Source organism: Nomascus leucogenys, chromosome 11 (assembly GCF_006542625.1).
Source record: "Nomascus leucogenys isolate Asia chromosome 11, Asia_NLE_v1, whole genome shotgun sequence".
NCBI classification, from domain to species: Eukaryota; Metazoa; Chordata; class Mammalia; order Primates; family Hylobatidae; genus Nomascus; species Nomascus leucogenys.
The window spans coordinates 80,134,414-80,156,455 of NC_044391.1; the positions used below are offsets into that span (position 1 = coordinate 80,134,414).

The 22,042-nt window shown below is 37.9% G+C and overlaps 1 protein-coding gene across 1 annotated transcript; it reads left to right on the forward strand.

Annotated features, from left to right (window-relative positions):
* Positions 1-642: 642 nt before the first annotated feature.
* Positions 643-8,458, forward strand: LOC115837282 (serine/Arginine-related protein 53-like). Its single transcript, XM_030822754.1, has 3 exons — positions 643-817; positions 6,955-7,107; positions 7,811-8,458. Exons 1-3 carry the CDS (start codon positions 668-670, stop codon positions 7,901-7,903), a joined length of 396 nt encoding a protein of 131 aa, XP_030678614.1. The 5' UTR covers positions 643-667; the 3' UTR covers positions 7,904-8,458.
* Positions 8,459-22,042: the final 13,584 nt, after the last annotated feature.

The window sequence follows — 22,042 nt, forward strand, 5'->3', positions numbered from 1 at the left end:
AGAGACTTAAGGTACTTACCAACCCGGTGCAATGTGCAGGCCTTGTTTGGATCCTATTTCAAACCAACTATAAAAAGACTTTTTTACAATCAGTGAAAATTAAATATGGAATATTTATATATGTAATCAAATTAAGGAATTACTGATAATATTTTTAGTTGTGAAAATTATATTGTCAAGTTATTGTTTGTCTTATTTAAGTTCTTATCTGTCGGAGATGCCTACTAAAATATTTAGGGATAAAATGGTATGATGCCTGGGATTTATTTTTAAATATATCAGATGCACCCCAAAAAATTGAGGTGGATATAGATAGATAGATTGAATAAGAATAACAGAAAGTTAATAGTTATAGAAGCTAAGCATTGAGTACAGGTGGATTCACTGTGCCCTTATTCCTTTTATATGTATTTCCATGATAAAATGTTAAAGTTTAAGAAAAAGCCCTCCCACCGGATTAGCTGACATCATTATAGCAGTGCCCTCTTAGCAGTGTTTTAGGTTTTGAGTATGAGTCTTAGTTCATAGAAATGTTATATTTGTGGATCTCAGAACAAAAGAGTTTCTTGGTATAGCTTAATTTATAATGTCTTTTTATCCAATTAAATTTCATAAGTAGTAAAATTTCTTCATAGAAAGAACATTGCTTAGGTGTAGTGTTATTAACATGCTTATACCAAAATACACTGACATTATACCCTCTTTTTCAGACCAAGCCACACTGGTAGAACAAGTAAAAAGAGTAAAAGAAATTGAAGCTATTGAAAGTGATTCTTTTGTTCAGCAGACATTCAGATCAAGTAAAGAAGTCAAAAAGGTAAGTTTTTATTCACCCATTATGAGTAAACCTTTGGATTCTATCTGAAGAGATGCTTTATTAATGGATATTACTTAAATGTGTTTCTTCTAATAGATGAAGTGAAGCAAGAGAGGGTCAGCCATGTTGCTGAGAGAGAGACAACAAATCAGGGAGACTCAATCACTTTAATACAAGTTTAATTTGTATAAAAAATACTTTAAAATATGTCTGATGTCATTTTTATTTTTAAATTCACCAAGAAGACAAAGTAATATGTCAACAAGATAGTTCTATAACAGTAATGCACATTTCTTAACATACACGGTTTTCTTTTCAAATGCGTACATCTACTTTTTGAATTGACATTGCTAGAGAAAAGTTAGAAAAGGGCTTTAATAATAAAAACTAATACCCATATTGTCACATATATCTTCATTCTTTGCCCAGATGATTATCACTTATTTGGCTGTGGTAAAGGAGCTTTGATTGACATTTTACTTCCATTGAATATTTTATTCTTTCATTCATTAGTAGAACTGCTTTTAGGAATTAGGTTTCTATAGTAGGAAAAGGCATTCTAGGAAATACATGTATTCTTTAATAACATTCATATAATGAAAATATGGTTGTAATTAACACTCTAAAATATTCTACATCCATAAATTGTATTAATGGCTATATAATATCCTGTTGATGTCTCCTGACGGTTATTTTTCCTCTGATATCAAATAAGTAGTTTTAACTTCAGAGATTTTAAGTACATGTTTATTATCTATTTAAATAAAATTTTAAGATGGAATTACTTGTTAAAGGTTAACATTGTTTTAATACATGTTTCCAAGTCACCCTCTGAAAATATTCTACCAATTCAAATTCCACCCAAAAGTTCAAAGAGATATCTGCCCCCCACAGATATCTTGGTTAACACCAAATCCTATCAGGTTTGTCATGTTTACTGACCTAATAGGTAAAAATTGGCCTGTTTCCATTAGCACTTCTTTTGTTATTAGTGAGATTAAAGTCTTTTCAATTACCATATACTTTTTAAAATAATTTATTCAGGAGAGATATATTGAGCATATACTACATGTTAGGCATAGGACCAGATAGCCCTGGATAATCTGTGGTCCTTGCATTGCCATTTTGTTGATTTTCTTTGAACTTTTGGTAGTTTGCCACCACAACTCCTAAAAAATGGGGCTGTGAAATAGACATTCATAAATGTAGTTGCCCATTTTATTTAATCTTATTCTTAAATATTATCAGGCCATTCATATATCCTAATGGAATTACTATGATTTATTTTAAAACTTGCTTTCCTAATATTTGTTTTTGAAGTTTACCCTGACATCCCAGTTTTTATTGGACTCTCTTATGATAAACTAGCATTTTCATTCTGTGGAAATGCTTATTCTTCCACAGTCAATACACTGGGTTTTCTACTAAACTTTTTCTCACTTGGTACTAATTGTTAATTTTTCCCTTTAGACTTATTTTCAATTCAATGCCTCCAAGAAAGCATGCATTGAAAGGTAGGAAGTGATGCTAACAGGAGAATATGCTATAAAGCTTCATAAGGTGGCATTTATCTTGGTGAATATACAATAGTCTGAAGTCTTACTGGACTTTTATTAGTCACTACACTTCAGAATGATCAGAAGATCAGTGATAGTCTAACAATGAATAAATTCACACTTGACTGAAATATAGAACAAAGGGACAGTTTATTACTTTAGAAAGTGATATCCCTTCTTAGATTCTAAAATATCTGTATCTGCAATATAAGGCAAGGATTCAGGATGCCCAAGAAGCTGAATTATGTATGAGGAGATTACTTAGCAAAAGGAGGTAAATTATCTTGTGGACCCTTTTATCCAGATCATGGAAAGATATGATGGACTATCCCTGATGCATAGCAAGGATTAACTCTCTTGAGGACTGAATTACCCATGATCCTAGTTTCAACATATTTTTCTCCTGGACAGTTTTGTACACTTTGATATAAAGTTTGTATCCCTAAAAAAAGGCTTTTGTATGCTGGCCACCCCTTCAGTTGGTACAGCCTTTGTTTAGCTGTGTTAATTCCACTAATTAAGCTAGGGAGCTTTTACCAGAAAAGTGGCTATTACCAGTGACATGCTAGACATTGTGTCTCCTGCAACACATATTGATTTAACTAGTTTAACTCTCTGAAATCGTATTTCTTTTGTCTGAGTAAATAGGGAATCTGATAGTCCCTGATATATCATTGAGGAACCAAGATGCAGCTTGTTTTCAAACTTAGTATTCAACCCTAATGTTATTGCATCTGGCAGATACCCACCTGTGTTCAAAAGAAGGGTAAATAACCCTATGCAGCATGGTCTTTTGGCCTACTTGGAAGAAGATTTTAGAACTACTTTTTACAAACTAAACCACCAGGTGGCAGCGCTACTCAAAGCCATATATTTGATAGTAGCCATTTTGAGGTTTTGTTTTATAGTCAAGGGAAAATTTTATCTTACAGTTTTTCTCACTTAAATAAAAAAGCAATTAGTGGTTCTCTCTACAAATTTTTAATTGCCCGTTATTAAACAGTAACTTCCATGCTCTGATCTAACCTCTGAGAGCTTCACCTTCTATTTTGTGTAAGTACTTCTCAAAGAAATCATTAATGTACTGTGTAGGTAAAAACAAGATGAGATTGCTTGGTTTATATGGTAGAATCTTATCTCTGCTACCTGAAGAGGTGGTATCCACATCTTTGACAACTGGAATAATAGCACTGCACATATTTTTAAGGCAGTTTAACGTGAAAAGTGTCTCCTAGCTAAGCCCTATCACGCAATGGCTAAGATATGCAGAATGATATGCTCTTACAGTCTCTGTAAGGCAGTATAGACTACCAAAAATCAATGTCTTGAACCTCTTGGATTAGCGTATTTCCCACTTGCCGTTGTGCAGAATATTGGGCTTTTTAAATGTTCTCAGTTTTATAAAGGGTCAGTATAATATCACTTAGGGCCACAAACCATCTAGGCACAGTGTGTTGGAGGCATACAAATGTTTGAGACTTGGCAAAAAAAATCACTGGCTCCAAAATATAAGAATAAAGCTGCCAAAACAAATTGAATAAATATTTATTTAAATGTCTATAAAAGTTAATATTATCATTAACATTGGCATCATTAATTGTTAGATTTAGTAGTCATAAGCATCTTAACATTTGAAAATAATTTATAGAATAGATTTCTCTTACTTTGTAAGAATTCCTAAACATACATGATTGCCCAGATACCTATCCCTCAGATATCTAGCCCTTTTGTCCATGAGGGAATAAATCTTTCCTGTGAATGCTGATCAGCTTCCATTAGAATAAAAATTAAAAATTAGAGTATTTTAATTGAATAAAATACATGCCTTAAAAAAAAAGTGGATCTTGATATCATCATCCCCAAAATATCTCAGAACTTGTCTCCTCTCAACAATCCACAGCCACCATTTAAATCCAAATCATCATCTCATTATTTAACTTTTATAGTAGCCCTCTGGTTGTTCTTCCTGATTTTCGTTTTGCATTTTTCTAGTCCAGGACCCATTCAGCAGCCAAAACAATATTTTTCAAGAATAATTAGACTTTAGTGACCATCTGACCATTACAGAATAACTGGTACCAAATTTGCCCTCCCACCATAAACAGCTATAGAACTTGACAAGATGTGTAAGGCATTATTTTTAGGAATGCAACAATAGGCAGCTCAGGAGGGTGATCCTTTGGAGAAGGGAAATAAAAGGTGAGCCCCACAGTTACCCAACTTTCTGTCTGAGGGCACTTTCCTGCTATGGTGCTGGGAAGTGATACCCATGCAGAGTGGTGATGTGGCTGTGTTAAGGAAGAAATACCCCAAGTTCTGGCCTGCAGTTGTCTCACTGTCTCTTTTGCTCACTATACACCAGCCCCTCTGGCCTTTTTTCTGATCTTCAAAGACACCAAGCTGTTCTCTCTCAGAATATTTGTCTTTTCCCTCTGGCCAGAGAACTGTTCTTCCTCTTCACATGCCTGGCTCCTTCTAAGTCTTCAGGGCTTAAATTTCACCTCCTAGAGAAGCCATCCCTAGCCACCCAATCTAAAGTAGATGTTTTTCCCTTCCTGATCTCCATCATTCTTTGTCAGCACCTTGTATATTCCCTTATAGCACATACTACAATTTGTGATTATGCATTATTTTGGAATTTATTTGTCTGTCAACTCCATTAGCAACATATAATTGCCACTTGGGACAGGGACTGTATCTATTTGATTCTGCCTGTGTACCCAGTGCTTAGCAATTAGTAGTGCTCAATAAATACTGGTTAAATAAATGGATCTCCAACTCTAAAACAAATTAACCTAAGAACAGTTTAATTCATGCATATTTTATCCTCTGTATATTTTTCTTAGTGACATCTGTTTTTGGCTTTGTTCAGAGAAGTGAAATGTTCAGAAGTAGATAAGTTAAAATAAATGGAAATTGAAAAACAAGAGGTGTGGAACAAATCGGTATAAAAAAGGCTACATAACAGAATTAATCTCCTATTCATCCTGTTTTTATTTAATTTTACTTTTTAATTTCAGCTTCTCATCTAATCCATTTCGTATTATCCCTGTAACCTTGCTGCTAATCAGTCACTCCCTGGCCTTCTTTCTTAGGGAAGAAGCTATTGAAATGTAACTAAGTAAGCACTACTCTGCTGGCTCCTTCAAGGCAGAAACAACGATTTATTAGTTGTATCCCCAGCACTTGGTACAGTGTATGGCACCTGGTGAATACTCAGTAAAGGTGGAATGAATTGGGAGTGTATGGTTTGCATGATGGTATAAGAAATCCTAGAGTTTTATTGTTTGCCAAAGATACATCGTACCTTTTTTTCAAACTTTTATATATATATTTTAATATTTTAAGTAGCTCCGAGACAACCTTTGAGTTCATCAACTGGTGAATGGATAAATAAAATGTGGTAGATCCATACAATGGGACATTATTTAGCAATAAAGAATAATGAAGTACTGATACATGCTGCAACATGGATGAACCTTAAAAACATCATGCAGCTGGGCACGGTGGCTCACGCCTGTAGTCCTAGCACTATGGGAGGCCAAGGTGGGTGGATCACTTGAGGACAGGAGTTCGAGATCACCCTGGCCAACATGGCAAGACCCCGTCTCTACTAAAAATACAAAAATTAGTCAAGTGTCCGTGGTGGTGTGCACCTGTAATCCCAGATACTCGGGAGGCTGAGGCAGGAGAATCACTTGAACCTGGGAGGTAGAGATTGCAGTGAGCCAAGATCGCGCCACTGCACTCCTGCCTGGGTGACAGAGCAAGACTCTGTCTCAAAAAAAAAAAAAAATTATGCTAAGTGAAAGAACCAGCCATGAAAGACCACATATTGTATGATTCCTTTTATCTGAAATGTCTAGAATAGGCAAATCCATAGAGAAAGAAGATTAATTGTTACCTAGGATGGAAAGGTTGGAAGAAATGGGGAATGATTGCTAATGGTATGAGGTTTTGTGGGGGATGATGAAAATGTTCTAAAGTTGATTCTGGTAATAATTGCACAACTCCATGGATATGCTAAGAGCCATTGAATTATGTACTTTAAAAGGGTAAATTGTATGGTATATGAATTCTATAACTCAATACGGCTATTTTTTTTAAAGATAACCTTTGAATTTACTTTTCATACCTGAAGTGGCCAACTAAATGTTGGATATTTGTTGTAAGCTTGTTTTGATTAATAGAATTTAGATATATGAAATATATGTATATTTCAATAGTATAGGCACATAAGTACCAATTTCTTAAGAAAAATATGCTTATCATTAGAAATGATTAACATTTTCTCAGCATTTTTGTATTTGTTATTCCTAAAACAAATACAATATAGTTATTCCTATAATCTACTTCTATGTATCTATAACTGTATTCCTAAATACAGTTATTCCTAAAACAAATATAAAAATAAAATAACTATTTCTAAAACAAACAAATACAAAAAGTAGGGCCTTTTTGGAGATGGGTATCATCCCGAAGGAGACTAATTGAACAGTTGTTATTCAAAATCAGAAATATTATTGAAGTGAAACTCTAATTGTGTATTGTGTTGAAATTAATATGTATTGTTTCTTTCAGTCAGTGGAACCTAGTGAAGTGAAACAGGCAACTTCAACATCAGGACCAGCATCAGCAGTTGCCGATCCACCTAGTACTGAAAAAGAAATAGATCCTAGCAGCATCCCTACTGCTATCAAGTACCAAGATGACAATTCCCTGGCCCATCCAAATGTAATATCCTTAAACTTTAAGAATGTCAGTTGCAGTCTAATTTACTGAAATTATTTCAAACTGTTATCCTTTTGTGCTAACACCAAGGAGACCATTGGAGGAAACAGGTTCATATTTCCTTACTAAAAATAGGCATCTGGCCCCCAGTCCTTTATAACTGTTATCTATATTTGGATACAGTAGGGCCCAACTCATGTTGCCTAACCTGTAGATGTATTCTGTCTATGGTTAAGAAAAATAGACAAAGAGAAGCATTTTTTCCTTTTTTTTTTTTTTTTTTAGCTGAATTGATCAGCACCATGAGAAGTGTTTGTTTAAAAATCTAGCACTAAAAGTTCCATTTCTAACTTAGCTCTACTTTGTTCATTATCTGTGAGCACATCACTAACATCATACTTTGCTGTCTTCTATGAAATGTTGTAATTCTGCTGTTTTGGAAAAGTTGTAGGAAATAAACTTCACAAATATAAGGTACAAAATTGTTAACCAATGATGTTGATACTAGTAGTTCTTTTACTCCAAGAATTTCTGAGCATTACTAATTCCAAATAGATAGTCATCAATTAAGAGGTCATCAAGAGTTAAACAGTATCCAAATCTTGTGTTGACAGATATATTCTACAAAGGTGAGTTCTGTCATATTAGGTCAAATTCAAGTTATTGGGAGACAGTAACATTTTTTCTTTTTCTTTTCTTATTTCAGTTATTTATCGAGAAAGCTGATGCTGAGGAAAAATGGTTCAAGAGGTTAATTGCTCTCCGACAAGAAAGACTAATGGGCAGTCCTGTGGCCTAAGTAATATACGTATAGTTGGATTGGATTGTCAGCAGTAACACTGGAAATTTAGGTTTTTAAATCCCAACATCAACTTTTTACTCTTAAAAGGAATTTTGCTGATTATATATAAAGGTAGTCTCATTTCATTTGTCTCTCACGTAGGCTTGAATATTTGTTAATTTGAATTAAATCAAACACTGAAAATTAAAACATAAAATTTAAGATTGCATGAAAGTGTTATACTGTTAATAAAGCTAATCATAAATAAGTCTGTTAAAATGAATGGTACACAGTAGTGTTTCTTAGTGCAATTCAAAAAATGTCAAGATGTCATTTAAAGACACAATTTTGATTAATTATGCATATATGAGAATTGAATTACATGCTGTAAGTATGAGATTTCATCTTCCATGTGGTATTCAATCATTTTTAAATATTTTATTTCACCGTATTGCAAATTTTTAGGCACAATAAAAAGCACCCTAAACAATGTAAGCAGAATGTGCATGTTAAAGAACATATTTATGGAAAAAAAAATTTTGAAACTTAAATAAATTGATGATTTTGCTTAGAGATCAGCTTCTGCTAGATGCTCCTTTGCAACATGTTAGCAGATCTCAGCTCATTGTTTGAGAAATCACATGTTCATGCTAGACCTAACCAACTGGCCAAATACCTATGATAGAGAAATCATTTCTGAGAAAACCAATAAGAGCTCTCACTTCAGTCTTACTTAACTCACGGCTATTCCCTGTGGAGAAAGCCAGCTAATTGTTTTGATAAGGCTATCTGCCATTGTAGAATATCTTTCTCTAGTAGCTGAATGACAATCAACTATATGTTCCATACTAAACATGCCAGAGATAGGACCTTTAGGCCTTGCTTTACAAAACTGGTTTTTAACAGCTGACATGAATATTTCCTGTTTCTATCTTTTTCTTTCTTTTTTTTTTTTTTTTTTTTTTGAGACAGAGTCTCGCTCTATCCCCCAAGCTGGAGTGCAGTGGCACGACCTCAGCTCACTGCAAGCTCCGCCTCCCAGGTTCACGCCATTCTCCTGCCTCAGCCTCCCGAGTAGCTGGGACTACAGGGGCCCACGACCATGCCTGACTACTTTTTTGTATTTTTAGTAGAGATGGGGTTTCACCGCGTTAGCCAGGATGGTCTATTTTCTTCTGTTGTCCAGTCACTCTAATTTAGTCTCTGTGAAGACTGTAGCTCAGAACAAAAGATAAGCAAAATAGTCTTCAGGGTATGACTGCCAACATATAGAACATTTTAATGCCATCTTCTTTATATTTCTGAGACTATTAAAATTCAAATCTCTGTTGAAAATGAAAAATATAAAACACTCAATTGCAAACAGTACAGAAAATAAGTGATGATGAAACATTTGTTTTCATACAAACATGCTTTCCCATTCGAAACAGATGCTAGTTTTCTTTTTTCCTTGGCTGTAAATAAAAGTGCCCCAAATGAACCGAGATATGTGTGGTTTTTAACTTAGATGTATATAATTTTAGTGACTTAAAAAAGGGGTTACAGTTTATGAAATATTTTTATTTCATACTTTATATAACTTATAAACTATAGAAGTACTATCACCCTATTGGAAAGTACATTTTAATGGTCTGGGCAAGAATATGGGTTGTCATTTGCTCCACTAATGATTCTCCAGAGGACCTGGACTAGGCAGTTTTCTCAATATCCCTGATCTTCCTTATCTATAAAACAGTGAAAATCTGGTCACCTTCAATTATATTTAATACCAGTGTTCCTCTGTGGCAAGTACCCCAAATACAGAAGCTTGACCTGTGACAGAATTGTTTTTTGGGTTTTTTTTTTTTGGGTGGTGGGGGGGGCGGTGGTTTGAGATGGAGTCTTACTCTGTCACCCAGGCTGGAGTGCAGTGGTGCTATCTCGGCTCACTGCAAGCTCCGCCTCCCAGGTTCATGCCATTCTCCTGCCTTAGCCTCCCAAGTATCTGGGACCACAGGCACCTGCCACCATGCCCAGCTAATTTTTTTTTGTATTTTTAGTAGAGACGGGGTTTCACCATGTTAGCCAGGATGGTCTCTATCTCCTGACCTCATGATCCACCCGCTTCAGCCTCCCAAAGTGCTGGGATTACAGGCGTGAGCCACCGTGCCCGGCCGAAAATCAAATTTTTTTAATGAACTAAACTATGATCCCTACAGGAATTCAGTAACTACTTCCTTCCTCCCTAGTTTTCAACATGATTCATTTTTATATATTAACTTCGTTTACCTGCATTCCTATCAAAGACCACAATATTACCACACAAGCCAAATCAAATTTAATGAAAAGGACTGCATAGAACATGATGAAACATATTACCTAACTCAAGCTAGCCTTCTTTAATATCCTTATATAGTGAGTCTATAAAACAGAGTAATTCCTTTCATGTCACTTGATTAATGATAATAATTTGGACATACCTGAGACCTTAAGTGTTTTATGAAAATTGATTTCTTACAAAATGATGGATGCTGATAATACAGGTTGAGTTTTCATTTCTGACAAGTAAGTATATTCTCAAGGAAAATGAAATAAGAGCATTTTTCCTGGCACTCTGTAGTTATGAGGAGTCAAAGAGCTAAAGATATGAGCACAGAATACTTTGAATCATTCACCTTCTTTGCTTCAGCATCCTAACATGTGAAATGAGGATACTAATTGCAGACCTGCCTACTTTGATTTTTCAGTAAAATGACATAAAAGAAAGCCCTTCATAGAAACTTCTGCTATTTATGCCAAGGGAACATTTGACATGATAGACATCTTAGTGAAATGTGGAACAAATAGTTGCTATACTCCAACTTGAATGTGTTTATGTGTGTGCTTGAGCTGCCGTGGTCAATAGTTGCCATTCCAGCGATTTCCTCAGCCTTCCCTGCTCTTCTTCCCTGCCAAGGTCATAAGAAACCTTACCTGCTCTGCAAATAGTGACCTACCGTCTACTTACTTGAGAAATATCAGGTCTTCTTCACAGTCAGATTTACCCATTTATTCATGAATATCATTTTGAGTACCTAGTTCATCCTGGGCACAGTATGATGAGCTTGGGGAATGCATACCTGAATCCAGTAGAGATCCTGCCCTCAAGAGGCTTAGTTATGAAGCCCAGACATGTAAATGATGTCAGAGATATAGTACTTAGTGGCAGAGGAGAGGACTTGGTTGCAAAGAAGAGAGAAACTACTGTAAGTTAGAAAATTAAGGAAGACTTCATGGAAGAAATCAATCGAACTGAGTCTTGAAGGACAAGAAAGCTGGAGCCACAGGAACTCTCAGTCACCCACTTATATCTTCCTTATAGCTATTCTAGAAGGCTGGGAACTACTGCAGTTTTAACCTAGGACAGAGTACCTGTCATGAAATATGCAAGTGGCCCTGCTCAGTCAATCTTATCAAAAATCCAGGCAAAATTTCAGGTTCCTAGTAACCCTCTGATTCTCTTATTTCTTTCTTTTTGTGGAGAATAAGCTGAATAAGATAAGTCTGCATTTGGCCACAAGCATCAACAATCTTGCATACTGCCACTTGTCAGCCAAGACGACAGATTCTGCAATGGAGCTGAAAAGAGACTTTCAATGCCGCTAAAAAATAACTGCATCTGCCAGTAAGGGCTTGCACAACCATGTGGACCACTGTGTGTTCCATTACTCTCTGTTATTCTACTCTGTGCTGTTACAGAAAGCATCATTTGGGAACTAAAAAACACAATTCATTTGCCTGTGGTTAGGTCCCTCCCCATATTTTCCTTTGATTTGTGCATCAAGTGAAAATCTTTAAGCAAATAAGATAGTAACAAAAACTAGAAATGAAATAAGACATAGGACATTTTCAGCCACTAAACTCTAGATAAGTTTATATCAAAGGCTTGCACCCATGTTACTCTTTCCTTTCCTCCTTTCCCTACCCCAAAATTCCTTGTGAGTATTACAAGAGATTTTAAATCAACTCTTGGCCATTACTCAACTGATACAATGCTTGGATTATTTGGACAATTTTTTAATGTCCTCCTGTAAGCCTTACTCTTTGGAACTCCTTTATAAAATAATGGAAAAGTAAGTCCTCTTCATAAGATAACATTTGAGTCAGTAGAGCACAGCAGGAATACAAATGGATATAAGAAAACACTTTGTAAATTCTGCAATCATCTTAACCTTTTATCATAGGGATGGACATTGATTTATATATTCAACTCTATTGGGTGAGTTTTTTCTAAATCAAAATGCTGTCATGACATATTTCCAAGTTACTTTGGCTATCATTGTTTCCCCAGAATCTGGCCTAATGCCTGACATAGAGAAGGTCTCAATAAATATGTTTTAATGAAGAATTAATTAGCCCATCTTAAATAAGAAATCTATTTAGCAGTCTGTTTATTTACATTGCTCAAGCTATTTGGAGCCAGTGCAAAAATAAATAAATGTTATAACCAAATTATTTTGGTTTCTCTGATCTATATCTCCAAATGGCTCTGAGCTGACAGAGGCTTTTGGATGTCATAGGGAAGTACACTGTATGTGGTGTCTTCTCTATTGCATTAGAACTAAACAGTGGGGCTAGAATTTAAGCAGGGATCTTACTAGTCCTACTCTTGACCAGAATTTTTCTAGTCTAACTCTTTTTTTGTATAAATATTTCAAAATGTGTTGATGTAACCATTCTGGGTCCACCAACTGGCACCTATCATCTCTCCTTCCAAAGCTATAGGTCAGCTTTCAAGAAATAAAGACTACAAATAGAGTAAGACAACACTTTAAAGTCAACAATGTAATCATTTTATTTTTAGGTCTTGAGAAGGAATGGCAAAATGATCCCAGTGCAGTTCTGAAAGAGTGATGAACTGAACTGACCCTCTCTCCTTAGCATCTTGTACTGTTGTTCAGACTTGTTATCTCACAGTGTAAAGAATGAAGTATAGTTCAGGCTGCCTTTATAATCTTTTAAAATATTAGGTAGGTGCCGGGCACGGTGGTTCATGCCTGCAATCCTAACACTTTGGGAGGCCGAGGCAGGCAGATCACCTGAGTTCAGGAGTTCGAGACCAGCCTGACCAATATGGTGAAACCCCATCTCTACTAAAAATACAAAAATTAGCTGGGCGTGGTGGCAGGGACCTGTAATCCCAGCTACTTGGGAGGCTGAGGAGAATTGCTTGAACCCGAGAGGCAGAGGTTGCGGTGAGCCAAGATCATACCACTTCACTCCAGCCTGGGTGACAGAGCAAGACTGTCTCAAAATACATATATATATGAACATATATATATCTATATGAACTAGGCCTAGCATGGTAACTCACACCTGTAATCCCAGCATTTTGAAAGGCTGAGGCAGGAGGTTTGCTTGAGGCCAGGAGTTCCACACCAGTCTGGGCAACATAGCAATGTGTTCAGAATTTATTCCTTCCGGCAGGTTCTTGGTCTCACTAACTTCAATAACGAAGCCACAGACCTTCGCAGTGAGTGTTACAGCTCTTAAAGACGGTGTGTCTGGAGTTTGTTCCTTCAGATGTTCAGATGTGTCCGGAGTTCTTCCTTCTGGTGGGTTTGTGGTCTCGCTGACTTCAGGAGTGAAGCCACAGAGCTTTGCAGCGAGTGTTACAGCTCTTAAAGGTGGTGCGGACCCAAAGAGTGAGCAGCAGCAAGATTTATTGTGAAGAGTGAAAGTAACAAAGCTTCCACAACGTGGAAGGGGACCCGAGAGGGTTGCCGCTGCTGGCTCAGGTGGCCAGCTTTTATTCCCTTATTTGGCCCTGCCCATCCATGTCCTGCTGATTGGTCCATTTTACAGAGCACTGATTCTTCCATTTTACAGAATGCTGATTGGTCCATTTAACAGAGTGCTGATTGGTGCATTTACAATCCTTTAGCTAGACACAGAGTGCTGATTGGTGCCTTTTTACAGAGTGCTGATTGGTGCATTTACAATCCTCTCGCTAGACACAGAAAAGTTCTCCAAGTCCCCACTTGACCCAGGAAGTCCAGCTGGCTTCACCTCTCAGCAAGACCTCATCTCCAAAAAATAAAATTAACAAGGTGCAATGGTGTGTGCCTGTAGTACCACCTACTTTGGAGGCTGAGGCAGGAGGATTGTTTCAGCCTAGGAGTTCAAGGCAGCAGTGAGCTGTGATTATGCCACTGCCCTCCAGCCTGGGTGACAGAGCAAGACCCTCTCTCTAAACAATAAATAAATGAAAACTGCTAAAATCCCATGTCTCTAGTAAAATCCTTAGCTGCAGTCTGAGATTCTGTAAATGTTCTATGAAAATTGTGTTATAAACTTGAATTGAAAATCAAAGTAATTGAAAAATTAATCTTTTTTTAAATAGCACAATGGATTGAATGACTATATTAAAGATTGGGTAGATTTTTTAAAACAAATTCTATAACTAGATTGTTTATGTAGCCATATTATGGCTCTTCTCTTCGCTTTTTCTGCTACAGTAAGTCTAATTGATCTGGAGAAGATAAGGCAGTAGATGATGACTGATTTATCAGTAATTTGAAAAAAATGCTTTTTCTCAAAATGCTGTATACTTGAATCATCTGCAATCTAATTACGAGGTGAAAATGGAAGATCATCCAAAATTATAATGTTTGATATATATATATTTCATACTTGAAATGTTTTTTTAAAAAACAAATTTTTTTTTTTTTTTTTGAGATGGAGTCTGGCTCTGTTGCCCAGGCTGGAGTGCAGTGGCCCAATCTCGGCTCACTGCAAGCTCCACCTCCCGGGTTCATGCCATTCTCCTGCCTCAGCCTCCTGAGTAGCTGGGACTACAGGCACCCGCCACCACAGCCATCTAATTTTTTTGTATTTTTAGTAGAGATGGGGTTTCACCGTGTTAGCCAGGATGGTCTCGATCTCCTGACCTCATGATCTGCCCTCCTTGGCCTCCCAAAGTGCTGGGATTACAGGCATGAGCCACCACGCCTGGCCAAAAAACAAAAATTTTTATATGCCTATCATAGAGCATAAGTAGTAGCTCAAGCCCTGTATTACTTAATAGCTACTCTATCAAAAACACTTGAACCTTTAAAAAAAATTTTATTTTCACATTAATACTTGTCATCCTGTAATCATACTTGTGTTTCAAAGGTCATGTGACCCATTTTCAGCAAAGTGCTCAGAATTTTAATGTATCTTATTTATAATTAACAATATGAGAAGATGACAAGTGATTGATAACAGGTTATGGTTCACCACAGCCTAGAGAATGCCAGAGACTCTGTTTCTTTTGGAGGTCTTTAACTTGAAGTTCCAATTTTTAAGTATTTTTACCTTACTATAATAACTGCAATATAATTATCCAGAGAAATTGTTCAATTAATTTCTTTCTTCCTTGGAAAGATATTTACACAGCACTTGGAGATCTTTGAAAGTGAGGATTATAAAAATCTATGCTGCTTCTCTTATTTTTTGAAAAAACTATTTTGGAATTACCACAATCTGTGGCAAAAATTTCTGTCCTTTTACTAACAAAGGCAACATAGATTTGAAATGTATTTTTACTTTGGGAATTTTTTTTAATCTAATGTTTAAATGTCTTCAATTGGGATTTAAATATTGGATTCCAGTTTTAATATGGAATTTGTAAATTAAATATGATTGACCAACATCTTACTAAAGTAATTATCTTTCTTCTAAGTACTTAAAAATTTTCTCAGTATTTATATTTTTTCTGTAAATTATATAATGTAAGTATCCAAGCTACCAAATGGCCACATATAATTTAGTAAATCTGTGGATTTGCTAACATTATATAGAGGAAACAGCCTGATAAAAGGATACACAAAATGAAAGTTATATCCTGAATTAAGCTTTTTCTTAAGTGAGATCTTCCATATTTTTGTGATTGAGTTTTTTTATTAGAAAATACTAAAAAAACATAAAAGGAAAGGAAAGTCATCCATAGGCAACCAACTGTGGAATGTAAAGAAAGTCTGCCCCTCCTATTCTGCTGCTGCTTTTTTTCTCCCAACCAGGTGAGCATTCTGAACAGTTCTTCTCAACTTTGCCCTGTGCCTAAACAAATACATCTGTATAGAGATATTTACACATGGGCTTGCTTTTCAGACCATAACAACATACTGAGGACCATGAGAAACATATTGGTCCGCAGTTAACTTTTTTCCCTGGTTACATGCATTGGATAAATTTCCAAAGCAGTACAGCTATATGCCATATTCTTTTTAGTGGCTGCATAGATTCCTAAAAGTGGAATTGCTGAGACATAGGATATGTGCCTTTCACCTCTAAACTAGTAAACAATAAATGAACAGCAGCAATAAACCTTCAAATTATGTGATTTCATGCAAATTAAGATTATATCAGTCTCTTCTTCAAGCCACTTAAAAACTAAAAAGTCGGCTGGGTGTAGTGGCTCACGCCTGTAATCCTAGCGTTTTGGGAGGCAGAGGCAGGCAGATCACCTGAGGTCAGGAGTTCGAGACCGGCCTGGTCAACATGGCGAAAACCTGTCTCTACTAAAAATACAAAAATTAGCCTCTAATCCCTTGGGAGGCTGAGGCAGGAGGATCATTTCAACCCAGGAGGTGGAGGTTGCAGTGAGCCAAGATCGTGCCATTGCACTCCAGCCTGGGCAACAAGAGTAAAACTCCGTCTCCAAAATAAAATAAAAAAAAAGAACTAAAAAGTCAATTTGTAATTAGGATAAATTGCATGCATGCTAGTACTCTCCGTCATCCCTTCACAATCATTCTGGACTCCTCTTTCCCTGCAGTGCCCCAAGAGGCTGACTTTCACAGACTGCATCACCCAGTTTCCCTTGCCCTCTGGCTTCTGGTTGCATTTGGCCAATGGGAGGGACTGTCAGGAAATTAAAAGGAAGGAGAAAGAATTGGGTATCTATACCCCTGGAGGCCGTGTTTCAGTGTGGCTGCCGTTTTTTTGTTGTTTGTTTGTTTTTTTCTTTGAGATGGAGTCTCATTCTGTCCCCCAGGGCTGGAGTGCGGTGGCACAATCTCAGCTCACTGCAACCTCTGCCTCCTGGGTTCAAGTGATTCTCCTGTCTCAGCCTCCCGGAGTAGCTGGGATTACAGGTGTGCACCACCATGCCCAGCTAATATTTGTATTTTTAGTAGAGATGGGATTTCACCATATTGGCCAGGCTGGTCTCGATCTTCTGACCTCAAATGATCCGCCTGCCTCAGCCTCCCAAAGTGCTAGGATTATAGGCATGAGCCACCGTGCTGGGCTGGTGTGGCTGCTCTTCTGACTTTTGTAGACTAGCCTCTCTCTCAAGGATACAGCTCTCACCATGTTAAATCAACAGCTCCCTCCTTATACCTCTTCAGACCTAGGTGCTGAAATACTTTCTTGTAGCTACTAGTCCGAAATTGGTTCCTTTAACCCTGCCCACATTTCTGTATATAATGACTTCATTAAGGTTTTGAGTATGTCATCTTTTCCTGCTGAGACCAAAGCTGATTATCTTCAAAGGCATTGTATAATTTAGGATTAATTAAGTATATCAATTAGTTTTGATAACACAACAGAAAAAATGAACAGTGGCTTACCTAAGAAAGATGTATTTTTCCCTCAAGTGAAAGACACTTTAAGGTAGGTATGGTGGCTTCATATGTCAGGGACCCGGGCTTTTGTTTCACAGTTCTCAGTAAGTGGCTTCCACCATATGGTTCTAGATAGCTGCTGAAGCTCTAGCCATGAAGAATGCACTGCCTCCTTTTAAGGAGATTCCGAAATTAAAAGAGAGATATATATATTAAAATTTATACCTCATCAGCTACAACTGAGTCAACTGACTGCTCTCCTGTTGCAAGAGATATTTGGAAAGGTAGTATTTCAGTTCATCCATAGCAGAAAATACCTGATAATTATGAAGCTTTAGAAAATATTTAAATCCTGAAAAAGAACCTGGCCACATAGCACATCTACCAATTCAAATTTCCATTAACTCATGGAATACTGCTAGATGGCATAATCCCTTTCCTACCTCTCCTAAGGCTAGTAGACAAGTACTCTTTTCACAAAGTTATATTGTAATAGCAAGAATAGCTTTATGTAGAAACATTTCAAACATGAAGTGAACGAGCACATACAGTCCCTGAGAATTCCTAATTATCATTGCTCCTCAGCTCTCTATTCCATGCCAATGCTAGTTAAGAGTACCTCTCTGAAACTGAATGTATCCCTTTTAGAGAGATCTAGCATGAATGTTTCAGCTTGACTTTATGTCATAATGGTATGATCTCTTAAGGAGTGGACTCAAGGGAAAGGAGACACCAAATCATCAATTTAATTCTGGTGCCTAATCACTTCCTTGCCAATTTAATTAGTTTCTATGTCTTTACTCAACTAAACATTTCCCCTTTAAAGAAAAAAAAAAGCCTTTCATTCATCTTACATTCTAAGCACATGGAAATGGCTAATTCTACTCTAATTCTATATTTACCAACCATTCTTTGATCCATGATTTCAGTCTCCACCAGCAGACACTTCCTATCAACAAATCTTTTAATTTACAAAGGATTGGATACCAGGTGCATGAACTCCTGTGAGTGAAGCAATAAATATGAATGTTTTCAGCCTGTACTTGGTCCTGAAGAGCCAAGAGAAATGATCTATGGGAAACAAAAGGTATAGTCTGAGTGCCTCTGTCCTCCAGAGAAAAGGTTGAAAAGGGTCTGCCGATGCTTCTATTCTTCTCTGGCCAACTTATCAAGGCAGAAGACCACCTAGAAATTAGTGGCAGAAGCTCCAGCTGGTAATAGAGGTGCATTTGCCTGGAGCTTCTCCTTGCTTCTTATTTTCCTGGGAATCAAATAGGTCATCAGGAAGCAGCTGGACAGAAAGTAGATCCAAAAAAAAGGGAACTGGATAAGAACCCCATACTAAGAAGTAACAATATATAATAGAGTTGATACTCTCTGTAATGGTGCTATAAAATATGTCTGCAAACTTTTTGATGCTTCTCCCGTTGAGAGGTGAAGATCTATGTCCCCTTACATGACTCTGTCAATCTTAGTAACTTGGTTGTAGCCAACAGAATACATCTGAAGTGACACAGCATAATTTCCAAAGCTAGTTCAGTAAAGGTTTGTGCCTAATTTTCTTGGGGTGCTGATATGGTTTGGCTGTGTGAAAACAGACTCATATAGTAAATTGGTACCAGTAGAGTGGGGCAGTGCTGTAAAGATACCCGAAAATGTGGAAGTAACTTTGGAACTGGGTAACAGGCAGAGGTTGGAACAGTTTGGAGGGCTCAGAAGACAGGAAGATACGGGAAAGTTTGGAACTTCCTGAGACTTGTTGAATGCTTTTGACCAAAATGCTGATAATGATATGGACAATGAAATCCAGGCCAAGGTGGTATCAGATGGAGATGAGGAACTTGTTGGAAACTGAAGTAAAGGTGACTCTTGCTATGTTTTAGCAAAGAAACTGATGGCATTTTGCCCCTGCCCTAGAGATTTGTGGAACTTTGAACTTCAGGGAGATGATTTAGGGTATCTGGCAGAAGAAATTTCTAAGCAGCAAAGCATTCAAGATGTGACTTGGGTGCTGTTAAAAGCATTCAGTTTTAAAAGGGAAACAGCAAAAAAATTCAGAAAATGTGCAGCCTGATAATGTAATGGAAAGAAAAACCCATTTTCTGAGGGGAAATTCAAGTCAGCTGCAGAAATCTGCATAAGTAACAAGGAGCCAAATGTTAATCACCAAGACAATGGGAGAGATGTCTCCAGGACATGTCAGAGACCTTTGCAGCAGCCCCTCCCATTACAGGCCCAAAGGCCTAGGAGGAAAAAATGCTTTTATGGGTGGGGCCCAGGGCTCCCCTGCTCTGTGCAGCCTAGGGACTTGATACCCTGCATCCAGCCACTCCAGTTGTAGCTAAAATGGGCCAAGGTACAGCTCGACCTGTGGCTTCAGTGGGTGCAAGCCCCAAGCCTTGGCAGCTTCCATGTGGTGTTGGACCTGTGGGTGCACAGAAGTCAAGAATTAAGGTTTGGGAACCTCCACCTAGATTTCAGACTATAGAAATGCCTGGATGCCCAGGCAAAAGTTTGCTACAGGACTGGGGCCCTCATGGAGAACTGCTGCTAGAGCAATGCAGAAGGGAAATGTCGGGTGTGAGCCCCCACACAGAGTCCCCACTGGGGCACTGCCTAGTGGAGCTTTGAGAAGAGGGCCACCATCCTCCATTCCCCAGAATGGTAGATCCAATGACAGCTTGCACTGTGCACCTGGAAAAGCAGAAACTCTGCCCATGAAAGCAGCCAGGAGGGGGCTGTATCCTGCAAAGCAACAGGAGCGAAGCTGCCCAAGGCCATGGAAACCCACCTCTTGCATCAGTGTAACCTGGATGCAAGACATGGAGTCAAAGGAGATTATTTTGGAACTTTAAGATTGGACTGCCCTGCTGGATTTTGGACTTGCATGGGACCTTTAGCCCCTTTGTTTTGGCCAATTTCTCCCATTTGGAATGGCTGTATTTACCCAATGCCTGTACCCCCATTGTATCTAGGAAGTAACTAACTTGTTTTTGACTTTACAGGCCCATAGGTGGAAGGGACTTGCCTTTTCTCAGATGAGACTTTGGACTGTGGACTTTGGAGTTAATGCTGAAATGAGTTAAGACTTTGGGAGACTGTTGGGAAGGCATGATTGGGTTTGAAATGTAAGGACGTGAGATTTGGGAGGGTCAGAGCAGAATGATATGATTTGGCTATGTCCCCACCCAAATCTCATCTTGAATTGTAGCTCCCACAGTTCCCACGTGTCATGGGAGGGACCCAGCGGGATGTAATTGAAACATGAGGGTGGGTCTTTCCTGTGTTGTTCTTTTTTTTTTTTTCTTTTGAGACGGAGTCTAGCTGTGTCGCCCAGGCTGGAGTGCAGTGGTGCAATCTCGGCTCACTGCAAGCTCCGCCTCCTGGGTTCACGCCATTCTCCCACCTCAGCCTCCCGAGTAGCTGGGACTACAGGTGCCCGCCACTGCACCCAGCTAATTTTTTGTATTTTTAGTAGAGACAGGGTTTCACCATGGTCTCGATCTCCTGACCTCATGATCCACCCGCCTCGGCCTCCCAAACTGCTGGGATTACAGGCGTGAGCCACCGCACCCGGCCTCCTGTGCTGTTCTTTTGATAGTGAAAAAGTCTCACAAGATCTGATGTTTTTAAAAAGGGGAGTTTCCCTGCACACATTCTCTGTCTTACCTGCTGCCATGTAGGTTGTGACTTGTTCCTTCTTGCCGTCTGTCATGATTGTGAGCCCTCCCCAGCCATGGAGAGGACTGTGAGTCAATTAAATCTCTTTTCTTATAAATTATCCAGTCTTGGGTATGTTTTTACCAGCAGTGTGAAAACAGACTAATATAGATGCTCACTCCTGGAGCCCTGAGCTTTCATACAAGATCACCAACTACTCTGAGGCTGCCACATTCTGAGAAAACCCATGCACTATAGACAGTGTGGATTTTAGTGTTCTAGCTAACAGTCTCAACTAAGTTTCTAACCAATAACCAAAATCAACCACCAGACATGTGAGTGAAAACCCCTCTAGCCATAGAGTCTTCCCAGCTGAGGCTCTAGAGATAAGCCATCTTCATTTCCCTGGCTAGATTTCTAACCCATGGAATCTGTGAGCATAATAAAATGGCTCTTTTATACCACAAAGTTTTGGGGGTAGTTTGTTACACACAACAGTAACCAAAACACCAACTCTGTTGAGTCCCTGAATATCTGGTTGAACCACATACTGATAAATACTGATGTTCATATAAATGCTGTGTACATGCTGTGTAGCCTCTCTACTAATGGTAGTGATCACTCAGCTTCTTAAAGCTTCTTAAAGCTGGGTGATCACTGCCATTAGTAGAGAGGCTACATAGCGTGATGCTATGAACATGAGGTATAGAGCTAAATTTTGGCAAGCTACCTCCTGAACTTCCATGTCGTGATCTAGTAAACAGGAATAGCAGTTTCTGTCATGCAGAGTTCTCATGTGAATTAGAGTTGATGTGAATAAAACACTTAGCACAATGCCAAGCAAAGAAGCAGAACCAATTTTTAAAATAGTTAAAAATAACAATACTATAATTTTCTGATTTTATGTTCCCTTTATTTTATGAAGCTT

What these genes read in the sequence shown, in the direction of transcription:
- LOC115837282 (XM_030822754.1), top strand. Translation starts at nt 668, where the DNA reads ATGCTTATACCAAAATACACTGACATTATACCCTCTTTTTCAGACCAA. An exon ending in CAAGTAAAGAAGTCAAAAAG is followed by an intron (nt 818 to 6,954) that starts GTAAGTTTTTAT and finishes TGTTTCTTTCAG; the next exon opens with TCAGTGGAACCTAGTGAAGT. An exon ending in ATTCCCTGGCCCATCCAAAT is followed by an intron (nt 7,108 to 7,810) that starts GTAATATCCTTA and finishes TTCTTATTTCAG; the next exon opens with TTATTTATCGAGAAAGCTGA.